The 20,158-nt window shown below is 36.8% G+C and overlaps 1 protein-coding gene across 1 annotated transcript in view; it reads right to left on the bottom strand.

Moving 5' to 3' along the window:
- Positions 1 to 6,873: 6,873 nt before the first annotated feature.
- YPEL2 (yippee like 2) overlaps positions 6,874 to 20,158 on the bottom strand; it is a 323,060-nt gene continuing 309,775 nt past the window's right edge. Inside the window, exon 5 of the mRNA XM_053707318.1 lies at positions 6,874 to 9,077. Within this exon, the coding sequence (XP_053563293.1) occupies positions 8,988 to 9,077 (90 nt within the window). The 3' untranslated portion in view covers positions 6,874 to 8,987. The remainder of the gene's footprint in view (positions 9,078 to 20,158) is intronic.

Below are 20,158 nucleotides of genomic sequence, written 5' to 3'. Positions count from 1 at the left end.
CAGATTTTCAGGATTACCTTGGACGAGAGCAGGTAAAATAACTAGGTTTACTGATCAGCTGATTATGTCACCTGTGCTCCAGTTCAGATAGCCTCAAAATCCGGTCTGTTAGAGAAGCCTGAGGACAGGTTTGAAAAACAGTGCCCTAGCTGAATCATTAGGATGAACAGTTTTGGGTTTCATGTCCCTTAAAGGAAAATATGAGATCTGATGCATGCATGAGTTTATTTGTCATTGTTACAGACAGCTTTTGACAGAGTTGTTTAGATATATTAGATGGATGGAACAATCAAATATGAAGATAAGCGTTTAATATTTGAAAACTTTTATTTGTTTTTCTCAAATGAGCACCAACACTTTGTAAATATGACAGAAATAATGCACTTTCCTCTAATACTGATTATCTATGTACAATTACACAAAAACATGAAGACATACAAGTACATATAAAATGAAACATGACCTAAGAACTCATAGAAACTTGTACAAGCGGAAAAAAACAAATAGTAAAAAGTACACACATTTTGTAAACACAAAAGCAATAGATACAGGATCTGATCTTTATTCTTGTAAGACAGGACATCATTTTCTTTTTACCTTACATGTGAAAAAGTTATGCTTAAAAAGGAAAGCTCATTTTCCACGTTAAGTGTGCTACATGCATAAGCCTCACAAATCCCCTTTCTAGAAAACATTTCAGACAACCTCACAGTGCTCAAATTCTTAATTCTATCCTTCAGCAACTTTTAACCCCTTAACAACAGCTGAGGTATCCTGTACGACAGCCGTCTCGGGCATTTAGTGGTGTAATAGTGCGGGTCTCACGACAATGGCGAGATGGTATCGTTTCTACACCCCTCAGAGACCCACGCTGCTACAGCCCTGAAACCCCCTTGTGTCAGATGACATACAGGGTAAATTATGGTTGTTAAGGGTTTAAAGGGAGAATAAAGTCAAAAATAAACTCATGTTTTACATAGAGCATGCAGGATGAAAAAAAATTCCCAATTTACTTCTATTACTAAATTTGCTTGGTTCTCTTGATATCCTTTGTTAAAGGGTATAGCAGTAGTGTTTGCAACAATATATAACTGCTTCAAATATTGTAGCAAACACTGCTGCCATAGACTTAGACTTCTAAATGTAAATGCTCCCAAGATACTATAAGACTACCTAGGTTTACTCTCTAACATAGGATACCAAGAAAACAAGGCACATTTGAAGAAGCATATTGGAAAGCTTTTTAAAATGCCCGCTCTCTCTCTGGATCATGCAAGTTTAATTTTGACAACACTATATAAAGTTATACCAATAAAGTAACAAAATAGAACAAGTGGAAAAATCATTAGGGTTTTTTTTTTTTTACTACTAAAGAATGTGATACATAAGTAACATGCAGATATAGCAAACATTATTTTACCCACTGGTGGTATTGTTGTTAAAAAGGCATGCTAGCCCCTTTCTCTTACAATAACTTCATGCACTGTGTTAAAGGGAATGTTCAGGTATTTATTTTCTAGTAACAATACTAATGTGTAGAGGGTATAAATAGTTTTAAGTAATTCATCCTTTATATAATGTTTAAAAACCTACATATTATTTGCCAGAAACTAATCTGTCACTCACAGACTAAGCCACTCCCCTTGCAAATGTTCCACCAAATGTAAACATAACATTTTATGTGTCAGTTAAAACTAGTGCATCAGCTGGTGGAATCGTACAAAGGTGAATTCCAACTTGATTTCTGTCAATGAAAAAGGCACACTCTAATGTAAAAATGAGATGGGCGGGACTATACCTATGTATTTAACTCTTTTCGGGGTTTAATCACATAAGTCTAAGTCACTAATGCTTTAGTGACTTAGAGCACATCATTTTGGAAGAAGAATGTCCCTTTAACAGAACAAGGAACTAATTTTACTAAAATGCATCAGTCAAAAACAACTGTACACCCTCTACCTATTAATAGGTACATTACAGATAGCCATTTTGTAATTCATTTTGACATTACCATGTTGATCATCAAGATCAGGTTAATAAGGTTTGCTACTTCAATCTGCGAGCTTAAAAGGATACTAAACCCATATTTTTTCTTTCATGATTCAGAGCATGCAGCAACTTTCTAATTTACTCCTATTAATTTCTCTACGTTCTCTTGCTATCTTAATTTGAAAAGCAGGAGTGTAAAGTATAGGAGCCGGGCCATATTAGGTTCAGCACCTTGGATAGCACTTGCTTATTGGTGGCTACATTTAGCCACCAATCAGCAAGTGCAACCCAAAATTGATAATACAAGTAAATTAGAAAGTTGCTTAAAATTGCATGCTCTATCTGAATCATTAAAGAAAACATTTGAGTTTAGTGTTCCTTTAAGGAAATGTGAGGTCTAGTCCATAGCATTTCTCATTTTAAAAATGCAGTTCCCAAAACACTCAGAATTTACATTTATTTTTTTATAAATATTTTCACAAAAATGTAGACATTTTATATTTTTATACCCTGCATATTGGTATTCATTATTGTAGTAATTATTAGAACAATTGAATTTTTAAACTAAACATCACATGGCTTCTGCTGGAAAATTTATTTTCAATTCATCCTGCAATAAATTATAAACAGATATAGTTGGGGGGAAATTAACAGAGCCATAAACAATGGAATTGAGCTATAAAGTGTAACATTTTATTTATTCAATCTAAATTTTTTCCCCATATCAATGTTTTCTGTGCTGAATAAGAATATCACCCATGGCTGTATTTGTGAATACAAAAAGTTCACATTAAAAAATAATAATCTGTTAATGATAGTGAATACTGTAGTATGCCATATGCATCTTCTGCTAGTTTTAATTTAAATGTAAACAGTTTCACTCAACTATAGATTTTGTTTGCTATTCTTTCATATGCAGAAAATGGTTGCCTTGCATGTCTCTTTATTGATAAACCACTCTGACCTGTCACTGTCAGGTATTTGTGTCAAAAGAAAAGAAAAAAAGTCTGAGCACTTTAACTGGATCGTCACTTTATATGGAGGGGAAAAAAATCTAGAAAGCTATTTAAGGGGAATTTTTGTATTTAGCCCTTCAGTACTGTAGAGGCTTGTGATTCTTTTCCATTTAGGTTTGAGACACAACAGCAAAGAAATATTCAATTAGTCTATGTACACTGTACTATAAAAAGGATTGGTTTATCCATCTAGTCACGGTTCTGTGTGTATAACAACTTAGCAGCAATACATAAGAGAATGGTACACAATTCCAATCTCCCTAAAGCGTTGTGACTGGGAAAGAACCTAAAGAAGCTTTGGTAAGGAAGCATTAAAGGGCCATGATACCCAAATGTTTAAACACTTGAAAGTGATGCAGCATAGCTGTAAAAAGCTGATTAGAAAATATCACCTGAACATCTCTATGTAAAAAAGAAAGATATTTTACCTCAAAAGTTCCTCAGTAGCCACCTCCCATTGTAAAGGACTTCTAAGCAGCATTTTAGTGTGTCTGTCCTGGGACATCTGAAGGGACTAGCATCGTGCACTCTCATATTATTTCACCAATCAGGTAAAGGAAGCTTACTATGAAATCTCATGAGAGTTAAGTCAAATCTCATGAGATCACAGTAAGAGTTCATGACCTCAGCACTGCTGATGCTGATTGGCTGCTGTTCATTTCTTCATTTTTGTAAATTTGTTTACCTGCAGCTGGGAGCAGCTGAGTATAATTTTTTACACAGAACTTACTCTGCTGAGCTGAGGAGATTGTGAGGTAAAATATCTTCCTTTTTTACATAGAGATGCTCAGGTGATATTTTCCTGTCAGCTTTTTACAGTTATACTGCATCAGTTTCAAGTGATTTAGCATATGAGTATTATGTCCCTTTAATTGTGTAATGAAACCACATTAGGTTAATCAGAGGACCAGGTGAAACTCTTAAAGAGTTTTATCTAAATGCAGATAAAACTACAAAAAGAAAATAGATCAACATTTTCTTTACATTATAGTAACTTCATAAGCACAGGTTTTTAGAAAACAAAATAATGCACAGTAAACACCATTTTAGTGAGTCCTGAAATATTGTGTAATCACTGGCGCCGCTTTTATTTAAAGAAAAGTTCCGCAGGGGTGACATGCAATGATACACTCTTAAGCTGCGGCAATAACAAGGTTATATGATGTACAACCACATAGGTCAATGCATCAAAACACATCCAAACTATTATGCTAATGTATAATTAATATTGGTCCACTTATCCAGTCAAAAATAACAACAGAAAAATGAAATCAGCAGTCTCACAGTTCATAATCAATATATTTAACTGTGATGTATCAAAAAGCGGAATTTGTGTAAAACTGAAAACTTAAAAAAATAAATAATGAAATGGCGTAAAAGAATCACGTCAGTGACCAAAACTGAACAGTTTTAAAGAGGTGTCATGACAATGAAAGTGCAATAAAAACAATGTTATGTTGACTTACTACCCTGTAGCCTCGCTGCCAGCACCTGTATATATTGTGTATAAATCATTGTCTCACTGCAGATAAAACGCACCTTTAAAAGGCAGAGCCTATTTCTGATAGTCAGGCCAAGCGCATTAAAAGATTGTTACTGAATGATTCGCTACACCCAGGGGCATATTTTGACCTAGGCCAGCAGGTTATATAACAGGAAGAGCAGAAATTGTGATGGTTAGTTCTATGGCATAAGGCCTTTACACTAACAAATCAATCATTCCTGGTTGGCTAGTGGGGGTGTATGACCCCTCAGTGCATCCCTGACACAGATAATAGATATAGAAGGCAAATATACGCTTAAATTGTTGTGTGGGGTTTGAGGGAAGCAGAATTCTCAGTGTTGAGGGCCACAAAAACAAAAGCCACCACGGACTACATCAGATGAGAACTTCACTTTAAAAACTGACTGTATGATGAATGAGGTAACAGAGTTAACAGAAGTGAAGTTCAACCTTTTAGAGAATTCTATAATCTATAAATGTTTTCAAAACACACCGTCTTTATTTTATTATATAAATATTCAAACACAACGAACAGAAGAGGAAAAAAGTGCAGCACTGTTGTACGGATGCTGAGTATTTAACAAAGCAACAGCCACTTTCAAGGCCACACACCTCAATATTTGTCCATGACAACCTGAATTAATGTTAAAATGATGTGTTCTCTATACATTTCTATGTATATTTACAGAAACATAAGGTTAAACTGAATATGTGAATTTTTCACAAAGTGTAGAAATTAAATGAGGAAAATACACAGTGCAAGTACATGAAATGAGATATGATAGGGAGCTCATAGTAATACGGTGCTAAAGTTTAGTACTATGTGCCGTCTGAGCTGTAGAACTGACTAAGTATTTGCCATAGTCTTTTTTTAGGATACTGCATGATTATTAAAGATTAAACAAAATGTTTACATATTTAATGGTACTGGGAAATCTTGCTATAATAAGGTAAAACTTTGGTAGCATCTGCTACTCAACTTTTTTTTTTTTAAACACTCATCTTTATTACATGAGGGAAGAGTAAAGGTTTTATCTTATACTTTTTAATGAACACCAGACAATAGGTCTGTTTTGATAAAGAGGGAACAACAAAAGCCATATTACAAAGGGCTGTAGACTGATCATAGACAAAGTTTATTAATATTCCAAAACTATGGTGAGTTTGTTTTTCTTGAGTCTCACAGTTTAAATAAAATGCTTGTTATTTATTGTAACTTTTGGATGCCAGATAGGCCCGCAACAATACTACACATTCCAACCCATGGCTTACGTTTTACCTATATTGTAATTAAAGTAAAAAAGAAACTGCTCTACAAGGATAGAATTTTTTTTACTAATCTGGATCATGTATTAGCTATTCACTAACTGCAGTTAGCAATTAAAGAAAACGAAAACTATCCTACTGCAGATATGGTTGGATCAGCCAATAATCAGCTCCAGTGTCTTCTGTAGATAATACTGCAGATCTGCCTGTACCTGAGGGTAGATTTTCAATATTAAAAGGATATTAAACCCAAAATTTTTCTCTTTCATGATTCGGTTAGAGCATGCACTTTTAAGCAACTTTCTAATTTACGCCTATTAATTTTTCTTCGCACTCTTGGTATCTTTATTTGAAAAAGCAGGAATGAAAGCTTAGGAGCCAGACAATTTTTGGTTCAGCACACTGGATAGTGCTTGTTGATTGGTGGCTACACTTAGCCACCAAATCAGCAAGCGCTACCCAGGTGCTGAACCTAAAATGGGCCGGCTCCTAAGCTTTCATTCCTGCTTTTTCAAATAAAGATACCAAGAGTGCGAAGAAAAATTAATAGGCGTAAATTAGAAAGTTGCTTAAAATTTAATGCTCTGTCCGAATTATGAAAGAATATATGTGGGTTTAGTATCCCTTTAAACGCTAAACACCATTTTTAATGGGAAAGGCAATAAAAAAAGCCCTATTGTTATAAAGAAAAAAAAATTCCCCAACATGTAGGCCTATCAAAAAAAGTATGTGCTTAATATTACAAAACTGATTTTTCCATGAAAAAATACTGCAGCACAGTTCCTTCTCAATGTGAGGGCAGCCAACTGAAAAACAGAGCCAAGTTCTGAAAGTCCCAATTAATTTAACTGGATTTAATTGTGCCAAACAGAGAAAGGGTGGCTGTAAACTGCTAGCGCTGCAAGACCACTGCTTTTTTTCACAAAAATAATTTGTTTTAAATTATGCTTTTTAAAAGCATGACAGGACACGTGGTCATTCAAGGTCTCTTGGAATAATGAAACATAATAAATAGCTAATATCAAGTGACATGCTATTTATCCATAAAATAAGTTTTAAATATGTTATTTTTCAAATATCATATCTTTTCTCTCTCTCTTTCTACATATATACAGTACATATACACATACATACATACATATACACATACATACATACATATACACATACATACATATACACATACATACATACACATACATACATATACACATACATACATATACACATACATACATATACACATACATACATATACACATACATACATATACACATACATACATACATATACACATACATACATATATACATACATACATATACACATACATTCATGCATACATGCCTTAAAGCACATTGTATATAGCATGAAGATTAACAATATAATTTAGATATATTCTGCTGGAACAATCTTTGAAAAAAAAAAAATGCTTTCTTTACAAATCAAATTAAATATTTAACAAGTGTATTTAGATGGCTTTTCATAAAGTTTATGATATTTTATTGCACTTAACATCTTATTTTGTATTGCGCAGCTGCAGGTTATGCACCAGAATATTGTAAATGAAATGGTATGACAAGTATTCAGAAGATAAAGAAAAGTGATTGCCTATGGAACAAGAAGGCCAACATTATTACATTCTTTAGAAGAGGCGCCTCATTCATTTTTAATGATTTTAAAGTTTTGCATATAAATACTATACTACAAAAAGGTTTGATGTAATAAAGCACTTTCCTAAAATAAAGTTTCCACTTATAATGTGGGATTGCCATCTGGTTAAAAAATAAAAATCTATGCTTTGGTTTCAGTTTCCATTTTTTCTTCTGCAATGTATTTAATGGCAATTTTACCAACAAAGAACTCAAGTTTTAAAAAAAGAAAACAGTGGTCTTTGGCGAAAACCTTGTGTTAATATTTTTTCTCTCTGTGTAAATTTTGATTAATCCCTTAGCTGCCAGGCAGTGTTGTAACCAATTGTTACCCAATATGTTGCAGACCAGTCTGGCAGCCCAAAGGTTATGCATTCTACCAAAACACCACAGAAAATCATTAGAATAATTATTTTTTTCCCCATTTTACAAAAATAGTATACAAAATGATGTGATATGTTGATCACATGACCAACTGTTAGAATGTTATACAATTCAAATGAAATACAAGATGTTAAAAACCAAAGCAATTTGGATTTCTATTTTTTAAAGTATTGTGTGTACATAATTTCCTAACAATCTGTCTGTATGTTTTATATTAGGGGATACTGTTAAAGTAGCATTTCTAAACATAGGTTTAACAAAACAGATAAAAGGGTGGACAGATTTTACCTATATCTAGTACAATCTGATCGGCATCATTTTATAATCCCCTGGGTATTTTGTGATTACATGATTACACAATTCTTGGTTTACAAAAAAAAAAAGTTAGATTTGCAGGGTTCAGGTGCAATTAATAGAGAACAAAAACTAGAAGTTTAACAAATATATTTAACTAAAATATAAAAAAATAACTTCTCTGCAACAGTCATAGGATCTAGACTACTGATCCCAATATTATGTTATAGATTAGGAACGAATGCCTGTGTAGGGGGGTTACATTTTAGTTAACATAACTTCAGCGTCCCCAGAGACCAAGGTGGGCCAGGCCACGCATCCGTAAACATCCTTTTGGTTTTGTACAAAAGCAAAAAAACTGTTATTCTACATTGTGCATACAATTCCCAAGATCTTGTCTACCATAAAGCAGTGAGCTATTTCCCCACCCCCCACCCCCTTTGGGTAAGAAGCAGTTTCAAGCCTTTTACTGCAAAAAGTGTTCACTCTCTTGTATCCCCCATTTATTATCTCTCCTTCATCCTATATCACAAGACCCCAACGAGCCACTTTCTTTATGTCATTAAATACACAGCTTCAAATCAGCTCTGAGTATAAGAAGTGATTTGGCTATGAGGCTCCTGGTGCTTTCCTTTAGCCAACTCTACAGAAGAGCAGGACGAGGCCAAGGGCAACTCACAAAGGGGTATAAAGCAAAGAGACAGAGTGTCAGAAATTTAGAGGCCATTCACCAAGAACGATGGATTAAGGGTGAGAGGATGCTCCATGCGGCACAGCCTCTGGATCATATGAAACCAAGCACTCAGTTACTCTTTCATTCTAAGAATATAACGTTCAGCTGGGTATTCTTATTAGACTCCGCATCTTACAGGGATCTTCTTTCAATCCCAGCCATTATCCTTGATCATGTGAGCTAATTCAATGATGTATTTTCCTTCTTTATATTTCTGGCTGCTTTCAAATGCATGTTCCTAAAAACGAACAACGTATGCATTATTGATATGGAGAAAAAAAATGTTAATTTTGTATTAAAATGAAAAATATAACGGATTCATACATTTTAAATATTTAAGTTATAATCTGCCCCAATATAAAATAGTTTGAGTAAAAATAATAATATTTAGAATAATGTTTTAAGTCATATGAAACCCAAAATATTACTTTCAAAATGCATACAGAGAATGTCATTTTAAACAACTTTCTAATTTACTTTTATGATCACACTTTCTTTGTTCTCTTGGTATCTATGTTGAAAAGCGGGAACGTAAGCTCAGGAGTGTGCACGTGTCTGAAGAACTAAATGGCAGCAGTTTTGTAAGAATGCTATTCATTTGCAAGAGCACTAGATACTCCAGACACCTACCTAGGTATTTCTTCAAGAAAGAATACCCCATGTGATAAAAGCAAATTTAATAACAGTCATTTATTGGAATATTTAAATATGGTGTGATTCTGTCTTAATCACAAAAGCAAATGTTTGTGTTTCATATCCCTTTAATGTCATATAAAATAAAGTGAAAATAAACCATATAAATATTTTAAGCAAAATAGCTATTTTTAAAGGGACATTTGGATTTAAAAAAAAAATAAAAAAATGTCCTATCAAGCCATGCTGCAAAATCAAACTGATCACTTTTTCTATGCTCCTTTACCTCCAGGATAATGCAAAACACAGCTCAATCCTTTCTTAATAAACTTTGCTTCCTAGTTACTTATTATATTTACATTACAGGGACATAAAACCCCAAATTTTACTTTCATGATTCAGATAGAGAATGCAATTTTCATTTACTTCTATAATCAAATTTGCTTCATTCTCTCTGTATCCTTTTTTGATGAAGCAGCAATGCACTACTAGCTAAATATATCAGTTAAGCCAATGATAATGTGCAGCCACCAATCATCAGCTAGCTCAAGTTGTCCATTGCTGCCCCTGAGCCTTCCTAGGTATGCTTTTCAACAAAGGATGCCAAGAGAACAAAGTAAAAACAAAATGTATGCTTACCTGAGGAATTTATCTATTTCCGGACATGGAGAGTCCACAACGTCATTCCAATTACTAGTAGGAATATCACTACAGGCCAGGAGGAGGAGGCAGAGAGCACCACAGCAAAGCTGTTAAGTGTCACTCCCCTACCCATAATCCCCAGTCATTCGACCGAAGGGAATTGGAAAAAGGAATAACACAAAGGTGTAGAGGTGCCTAAGGTTTAGTCAAAAATAACTGTCTAATTAAGGGTGGGGTTGTGGACTCCCCATGTCCGGAAAGAAATTTATCAGGTAAGCATAAATTTTGTTTTCTTTCCTAAGACATGGAGAGTCCACAATGTCATTCCAATTACTAGTGGGAACCAATAACCAAGATAGAGGACACAGAATGAATAGGGAGGGAAAACAAGACAGGCAGACCTAAATAGAAGGCACCACCGCTTGAAGAACCTTTTTCCCAAAAGAGGCCTCAGCCGAGGCAAAAGTATCAAATTTGCAAAATGTTGAAAAAGTATGCAGAGAGGACCAAGTTGCAGCCTTACAAATCTGTTCCACAGAAGCTTCATTTTTTTAAAGCCCAAGAAGAGGAGACAGCCCTAGTGGTATGAGCTGTAATTCTCTCAGGAGGCTGCTGTCCAGAAGTCTCATAATCAAAATTAATCAGACTTCTCAACCAAAGGGAAAGACCCTTCTGACCCTTACGCTTTCCTTAGAAAACAAACAGGGCAGAAGACTGGCGAAAATCCTTAGTCGCCTGTAAGTAGGATTTTAGAGCACGCACATCATCCAAGTTGTACAACAGACGTTCCTTATGAGAAGAAGGATTAGGACATAGAGAAGGAACGACAATTTCCTGATTAATATTTCTATCAGAATCCACTTTAGGTAAAAACCCCAACTTAGTACGAAAACCGCCTTATCAGCATGAAAGATAAGGTAAGGAGAATCAAACTGCAAAGCCGAGAGTTCTGAAACTCTCCAAGCAGAAGAAATAGCAATAGGAAACAAAACCTTCCAAGATAACAGCTTAATATCTATGAAATGCATTGGCTCAAACTGAGCCTGCTGCAAGACTTTAAGAACAAGGCTTTAAGAATTAAGGCTCCAAGGAGGAGCAACAGGTTTAAACACAGGCCTGATTCTGACCAGGGCCTGACAAAAAGATTGAACATCTGGCACATCCGCCAGACGCTTATGTAAAAGAATAGATAATGCAGAAATCTGACCTTGTAGAGAACTGGCTGAGAACCCTTTCTCCAGACCTTCCTAGGTCCTAGGAATCTGACCTTACTCCAAGCGTAGCCTTTAGATTCACACCAATAAAACATAATTTATGTAAGAACTTACCTGATAAATTCATTTCTTTCATATTAGCAAGAGTCCATGAGCTAGTGACGTATGGGATATACATTCCTACCAGGAGGGGCAAAGTTTCCCAAACCTCAAAATGCCTATAAATACACCCCTCACCACACCCACAATTCAGTTTAACGAATAGCCAAGAAGTGGGGTGATAAAAAAGTGCGAAAGCATAAAAAATAAGGAATTGGAATAATTGTGCTTATACAAAAATCATAACCACCCCAAAAAAAGGGCGGGCCTCATGGACTCTTGCTAATATGAAAGAAATGAATTTATCAGGTAAGTTCTTACATAAATTATGTTTTCTTTCATGTAATTAGCAAGAGTCCATGAGCTAGTGACGTATGGGATAATGATTACCCAAGATGTGGATCTTTCCACGCAAGAGTCACTAGAGATGGAGGGATAAAATAAAGACAGCCAATTCCTGCTGAAAATAATCCACACCCAAAATAAAGTTTAATGAAAAACATAAGCAGAAGATTCAAACTGAAACCGCTGCCTGAAGTACTTTTCTACCAAAAACTGCTTCAGAAGAAGAAAATACATCAAAATGGTAGAATTTAGTAAAAGTATGCAAAGAGGACCAAGTTGCTGCTTTGCAAATCTGATCAATCGAAGCTTCATTCCTAAACGCCCAGGAAGTAGAAACTGACCTAATAGAATGAGCTGTAATCCTTTGAGGCAGAGTTTTACCCGACTCAACATAGGCAAGATGAATTAAAGATTTCAACCAAGATGCCAAAGAAATGGCAGAAGCTTTCTGGCCTTTTCTAGAACCGGAAAAGATAACAAATAAACTAGAAGTCTTTCGGAAAGACTTAGTAGCTTCAACATAATATTTCAAAGCTCTAACAACATCCAAAGAATGCAATGATTTCTCCTTAGAATTCTTAGGATTAGGACATAATGAAGGAACCACAATTTCTCTACTAATGTTGTTAGAATTCACAACTTTAGGTAAAAATTCAAAAGAAGTTTGCAACACTGCCTTATCCTGATGAAAAATCAGAAAAGGAGACTCACAAGAAAGAGCAGATAATTCAGAAACTCTTCTGGCAGAAGAGATTGCCAAAAGGAACAAAACTTTCCAAGAAAGTAATTTAATGTCCAATGAATGCATAGGTTCAAACGGAGGAGCTTGAAGAGCCCCCAGAACCAAATTCAAACTCCAAGGAGGAGAAATTGACTTAATGACAGGTTTTATACGAACCAAAGCTTGTACAAAACAATGAATATCAGGAAGATTAGCAATCTTTCTGTGAAAAAGAACAGAAAGAGCAGAGATTTGTCCTTTCAAAGAACTTGCGGATAAACCTTTATCTAAACCATCCTGAAGAAACTGTAAAATTCTCGGAATTCTAAAAGAATGCCAAGAAAAATGATGAGAAAGACACCAAGAAATATAAGTCTTCCAGACTCTATAATATATCTCTCTGGATACAGATTTACGAGCCTGTAACATAGTATTAATCACAGAGTCAGAGAAACCTCTTTGACCAAGAATCAAGCGTTCAATCTCCATACCTTTAAATTTAAGGATTTGAGATCCTGATGGAAAAAAGGACCTTGCGACAGAAGGTCTGGTCGTAGCGGAAGAGTCCACGGATGGCAAGAGGCCATCCGGACAAGATCCGCATACCAAAACCTGTGAGGCCATGCCGGAGCTACCAGCAGAACAAACGAGCATTCCTTCAGAATCTTGGAGATTACTCTTGGAAGAAGAACTAGAGGCGGAAAGATATAAGCAGGATGATACTTCCAAGGAAGTGATAATGCATCCACTGCTTCCGCCTGAGGATCCCGGGATCTGGACAGATACCTGGGAAGTTTCTTGTTTAGATGAGACGCCATCAGATCTATTTCTGGAAGCTCCCACATTTGAACAATCTGAAGAAATACCTCTGGGTGAAGAGACCATTCGCCCGGATGCAACGTTTGGCGACTGAGATAATCCGCTTCCCAATTGTCTATACCTGGGATATGAACCGCAGAGATTAGACAGGAGCTGGATTCCGCCCAAACCAGAATTCGAGATACTTCTTTCATAGCCAGAGGACTGTGAGTCCCTCCTTGATGATTGATGTATGCCACAGTAGTGACATTGTCTGTCTGAAAACAAATGAACGATTCTCTCTTCAGAAGAGGCCAAGACTGAAGAGCTCTGAAAATTGCATGGAGTTCCAAAATATTGATCGGTAATCTCACCTCCTGAGATTCCCAAACTCCTTGTGCCGTCAGAGATCCCCACACAGCTCCCCAACCTGTGAGACTTGCATCTGTTGAAATTACAGTCCAGGTCGGAAGCACAAAAGAAGCCCCCTGAATTAAACGATGGTGATCTGTCCACCACGAGTGTCGTACAATCGGTTTTAAAGATATTAATTGAGATATCTTTGTGTAATCCTTGCACCATTGATTCAGCATACAGAGCTGAAGAGGTCGCATGTGAAAACGAGCAAAGGGGATCGCGTCCGATGCAGCAGTCATAAGACCTAGAATTTCCATGCATAAGGCTACCGAAGGGAATGATTGTGACTGAAGGTTTCGACAAGCTGAAATCAATTTTAGACGTCTCTTGTCTGTTAAAGACAGAGTCATGGACACTGAATCTATCTGGAAACCCAGAAAGGTTACCCTTGTCTGAGGAATCAATGAACTTTTTGGTGAATTGATCCTCCAACCATGATCTTGAAGAAACAACACAAGTCGATTCGTATGAGATTCTGCTAAATGTAAAGACTGAGCAAGTACCAAGATATCGTCCAAATAAGAAAATACCACAATACCCTGTTCTCTGATTACAGACAGAAGGGCACCGAGAACCTTTGTAAAAATTCTTGGAGCTGTAGCTAGGCCAAACGGCAGAGCCACAAACTGGTAATGCTTGTCCAGAAAAGAGAATCTCAGGAACTGAAAATGATCTGGATGAATCGGAATATGCAGATATGCATCCTGTAAATCTATTGTAGACATATAATGCCCTTGCTGAACAAAAGGAAAGATAGTCCTTACAGTTACCATTTTGAACGTTGGTATCCTTACATAACGATTCAATATTTTTAGATCCAGAACTGGTCTGAAGGAATTCTCCTTCTTAGGTACAATGAAGAGATTTGAATAAAACCCCATCCCCTGTTCCAGAACTGGAACTGGCATAATTACTCCAGCCAACTCTAGATCTGAAACACAATTCAGAAATGCTTGAGCTTTCACTGGATTTACTGGGACACAGGAAAGAAAAAATCTCTTTGCAGGAGGTCTCATTTTGAAACCAATTCTGTACCCTTCTGAAACAATGTTCTGAATCCAAAGATTGTGAACAGAATTGATCCAAATTTCTTTGAAAAAACGTAACCTGCCCCCTACCAGCTGAGCTGGAATGAGGGCCGCACCTTCATGTGGACTTAGAAGCAGGCTTTGCCTTTCTAGAAGGCTTGGATTTATTCCAGACTGGAGATGGTTTCCAAACTGAAACTGCTCCTGAGGATGAAGGATCAGGCTTTTGTTCTTTGTTGAAACGAAAGGAACGAAAACGATTATTAGCCCTGTTTTTACCCTTAGATTTTTTATCCTGTGGTAAAAAAGTTCCTTTCCCACCAGTAACAGTTGAGATAATAGAATCCAACTGAGAAACAAATAATTTGTTACCCTGGAAAGAAATGGAAAGTAGAGTTGATTTAGAAGCCATATCAGCATTCCAAGTTTTAAGCCATAAAGCTCTTCTAGCTAAAATAGCTAGAGACATAAACCTGACATCAACTCTGATAATATCAAAAATGGCATCACAGATAAAATTATTAGCATGCTGAAGAAGAAGAATAATATTATGAGAATCATGATCTGTTACTTGTTGCGCTAAAGTCTCCAACCAAAAAGTTGAAGCTGCAGCAACATCAGCCAATGATATAGCAGGTCTAAGAAGATTACCTGAACACAGATAAGCTTTTCTTAGAAAGGACTCAATTTTCCTATCTAAAGGATCTTTAAACGAAGTACCATCTGACGTAGGAATAGTAGTACGTTTAGCAAGGGTAGAAATAGCCCCATCGACTTTAGGGATTTTGTCCCAAAATTCTAATCTGTCAGACGGCACAGGATATAATTGCTTAAAACGTTTAGAAGGAGTAAATGAATTACCCAATTTATCCCATTCTCTGGAAATTACTTCCGAAATAGCATTAGGAACAGGAAAAACTTCTGGAATAACCACAGGAGATTTAAATACCTTATCTAAACGTTTAGAATTAGTATCAAGAGGACCAGAATCCTCTATTTCTAAAGCAATTAGTACTTCTTTAAGTAAAGAACGAATAAATTCCATTTTAAATAAATATGAAGATTTATCAGCATCAATCTCTGAGACAGAATCCTCTGAACCAGAAGAGTCATCAGAATCAGAATGATGATGTTCATTTAAAAATTCATCTGTAGAGAGAGAAGTTTTAAAAGATTTTTTATGTTTACTAGAAGGAGAAATAACAGACATAGCCTTCTTGATGGATTCAGAAACAAAATCTCTTATGTTATCAGGAACATTCTGCACCTTAGATGTTGAAGGAACTGCAACAGGCAATGGTACATTACTAAAGGAAATATTATCTGCTTTAACAAGTTTGTCATGACAATTAATACAAACAACAGCCGGAGGAATAGCTACCAAAAGTTTACAGCAGATACACTTAGCTTTGGTAGTTCCAGCACTAGACAGCGATTTTCCTGAAGTATCTTCTGACTCAGATGCAACGTGAGACATCTTGCAATATGTAAGAGAAAAAACAACATATAAAGCAAAATTAATCAAATTCCTTAAATGACAGTTTCAGGAATGGGAAAAAATGCCAATAAACAAGCTTCTAGTAACCAGAAGCAAAGAAAAAATGAGACTGAAATAATGTGGAGACAAAAGAGACGCCCATATTTTTTGGTGCCAAATAAGACGCCCACATTATTTGGTGCCTAAATGCTTTTTGGCGCCAAAAATGACGCCACATCCGGAACGCCGACATTTTTGGCGCAAAAGGACCTCAAAAAATGACGCAACTTCCGGCGACACGTATGACGCCGGAAACAGAAAAGATTTTTTGCGCCAAAAAGGTCTGCGCCAAGAATGACGCAATAAAATGAAGCATTTTCAGCCCCCGCGAGCCTAACAGCCCACAGGGAAAAAAGAGTCAAATTTTAAGGTAAGAAAAAAATTGATTCAAATGCATTATCCCAAATATGAAACTGACTGTCTGAAAATAAGGAATGTTGAACATCCTGAGTCAAGGCAAATAAATGTTTGAATACATATATTTAGAACTTTATAAATAAAGTGCCCAACCATAGCTTAGAGTGTCACAGAAAATCACTTACCCCAGGACACTCATCTACATGTTTGTAGAAAGCCAAACCAGTACTGAAACGAAAATCAGCAGAGGTAATGGTATATAAATAAGAGTATATCGTCGATCTGAAAAGGGAGGTAAGAGATGAATCTCTACGACCGATAACAGAGAACCTATGAAATAGACCCCGTAGAAGGAGATCACTGCATTCAAATAGGCAATACTCTCCTCACATCCCTCTGACATTCACTGCACGCTGAGAGAAAAACCGGGCTCCAACTTGCTGCTGAGCGCATATCAACGTAGAATCTAGCACAAACTAACTTCACCACCTCCATAGGAGGCAAAGTTTGTAAAACTGAATTGTGGGTGTGGTGAGGGGTGTATTTATAGGCATTTTGAGGTTTGGGAAACTTTGCCCCTCCTGGTAGGAATGTATATCCCATACGTCACTAGCTCATGGACTCTTGCTAATTACATGAAAGAAAAGGTATTTACGCCATACCTTATGGTAAATTTTTCGAGTGACAGGCTTGCGAGTCTGAATCATAGTCTCAATGAACGACTCAGAAAACCCACGCTTAGTCAGAACTAAGCATTCAATCTCCAAGCAGTCAGCTTCAGAGAAACAAGATTTGGATGACATCTTCACCAGGTCTGCATACCAGATTCTGCGAGCAGATGCAGGAGCTATTAGAATTACCAACGTTCTCTCCTGTTTGATACAAGCAATGATTCGTTGAAGGAGCGCAAACAGAGGAAACAGGTATGCTAGAATGAAAGTGCAAGGAACTGCCAGAGCATCTATCAGAGGTGCCTGCGGATCTCTTGACCTTGAACCGTACCTTGGAAGCTTGGCATTCTGCCGAGACGCTATCAGATCCAACTCCGGCACCCCCCACTTGAGGGTTAACCTGGAGAACACCTCCGGACGGAGAGCCCACTCCCTGGGATGAAATGTCTGTCTGCTCAGGAAATCCGCTTCCCAGTTGTCCACTTCTTGAATGTGGATGGCAGATAGACAACAATTGTGAGCTTCCACCCACTTAATAATCCGAGACACCTCCTTCATGGCTAAGGAACTCCGAGTTCCTCCCTGGTGGTTGATGTAAGCCACTGAGGTGATATTGTCTGATTGGAACCTGATAAACCGGGCTAAGGACAACTGAGGGCAAGCCATCATCAGAGCATTGTAAATCGCTCTCAACTCAAAGATGTTTATATGGGGGGAGCAGACTCCTCCCGAGTCCATAGTCCCTGTGCCTTTAACAAGTCCCAGATTGCTACCCAGCCTAGCAGGCTGGCGTCCGTGGTCACGATCAACCAGGAAGATCTGCCCTGAGACAGATGCTCCTGAGAAAGCCACCATGGAAGAGAGTCTCTTGTCGACTGGTCTAGATCTATCCTCTGAGACAGATCCAAATGGTCTCCGTTCCATTGTCTGAGCATGCATAATTGCAGAGCTCTCAAATGGGATCGAGCAAAGGGAATGATGTCCCTGTAAGTGACCATCAGACCAATTACCTCCATACATAGAGCTACTGATGGCCGAACAGTAGACTGTAGAGAGAGGCAAGAGGAAAGAATTTTGGATTTTCTGACCTCACAATATGAGGGGAAAAAATAAAATAAAACAACATTTATTATATCAAGAAAATAAAAAAGTCACTTTAAAAACACTAAAACAAGAAATAACATATAGGGACATAAAAGTATTGTATAAATTACGCAGCCAACACCTATACAATCAAATATAAGTTTTATTTTCTTTTTTTCCCCTTATATTGTGGTGAGGATTGAGAACCCCTCCGTTTCATTGTGTGTCCTCTCTCTAGCAAATATGTTAGGAGAACAAAGTAAGGACCACCACTTCCTAACTGCTTAAAAGCCACCACTACTCTTACTCAAGAGATTGACGTGGACATAGCTAAACCCAGATCCTTACTTGAAGGGAAAAGTACCCAAAAAAGGAAAAAAATCTTTAGACACCAAGCTTCACCTCCTCCATTGACAGAAGCAAAGAGAATGACTGCGGATTATGGGTAGGGGAGTGACACTTAACAGCTTTGCTGTGGTGCTCTTTTCCTCCTCCTGCTGGCCAGGAGTGATATTCCCACTAGTAATTGGAATGACATTGTGGACTCTCTATGTCTTAGGAAAGAAATAGAAGTAAATTGGAAAGTTATTTAGAATTACATGCTCTGAATATTGAAAGTTTAATTTTGATTATACTGCCCCTTTTATTGACCTCTGAGCATCAAATCATTTTATATTTTTCCTATCAGATGACATATACACACACATTCTCTTATTACCAGCATCATTCTACTTGTGCTCAGTGGTGGTTCTATGGGGGTGCTATGCACCTCTAAACGCATTTGTAGCACCCCTGTCGAGCTGCAAAGAGATCCATATATTATGAGTGCTGTGTCGTCACCACCCCGGTTAGCCCCCCCAAATATTAAGTTTTAGAACTGCCACTGCTTGTGCTGTGGGTCCAGTGTAAAGGTTAAAAGTACATTGTGGTTCTTCACTTGATCGTTTGGCATAATGTTGAATAAGGCATGCTGAGTAGAAACATGTAATAATAATAATAATAATAATATTGCTTATGTCAGTAGTCACTACTTCAGATGTATTACTGTACAATGTATTTCTGTCAATGTATATACAATTAACTATATATTTTGGTCAACCAAGCAGCTTTAGTTAACAAAGGACATCATACTCAAAAGGTGTTGGTCATAAATATAAATAATAAGAACCGAAACTTTTTTTTCTTTAAATTTGCATGGAAAAATATGGAGGTTTAAGTGAAGCATTAGCAGGACGTAGCTTTCAGCTAATGAGCATTAATAGGAAGAACCAATCAGCGCATGAGCATTATTAGTAAGTACACAACTCATACTGCTGTATAACTTTCAGTTCTTAGATGCTGCTTTTATATATAGAAGGCAGAATTTTTGTTTTTATTCAGTACCTGGTTAAGAATATTTTTGAGCAGTAACGATTGAAAGAGGAAATTCATGGAGTTGCAGTTATACTTGGAAAAAAGTTTGACACATTTATGGTGTTATGTTTAAAGCTCAGATTCTTGCTTTGGTTGTGCTTAGGGTCGCCACCTTTTCTGGAAAAAAAACACTGGCCACGCTCATTAGCATAAATATGCATAAATAATTATACAGCATAAATCAATCACTAAAGCTGCTAGGGCTGATTTTAAATTATTATTGGTTTATAATTAGATTACAACACACATTGAGGCCTATTTATGATATGTCTGTCAGACCTGATCCGACAGTGCGGATCAGGTCCGACAGACATTGCTGAATGCGTAGAGCACTCTTCGTATTCAGCATTGCACCAACGCA

This window comes from Bombina bombina, chromosome 3 (genome assembly GCF_027579735.1).
Source record: "Bombina bombina isolate aBomBom1 chromosome 3, aBomBom1.pri, whole genome shotgun sequence".
Lineage (NCBI taxonomy): Eukaryota > Metazoa > Chordata > Amphibia > Anura > Bombinatoridae > Bombina > Bombina bombina.
The sequence above is the reverse complement of the archived record's forward strand: the minus strand, read 5'-3'. Positions and strand labels throughout refer to the sequence as shown.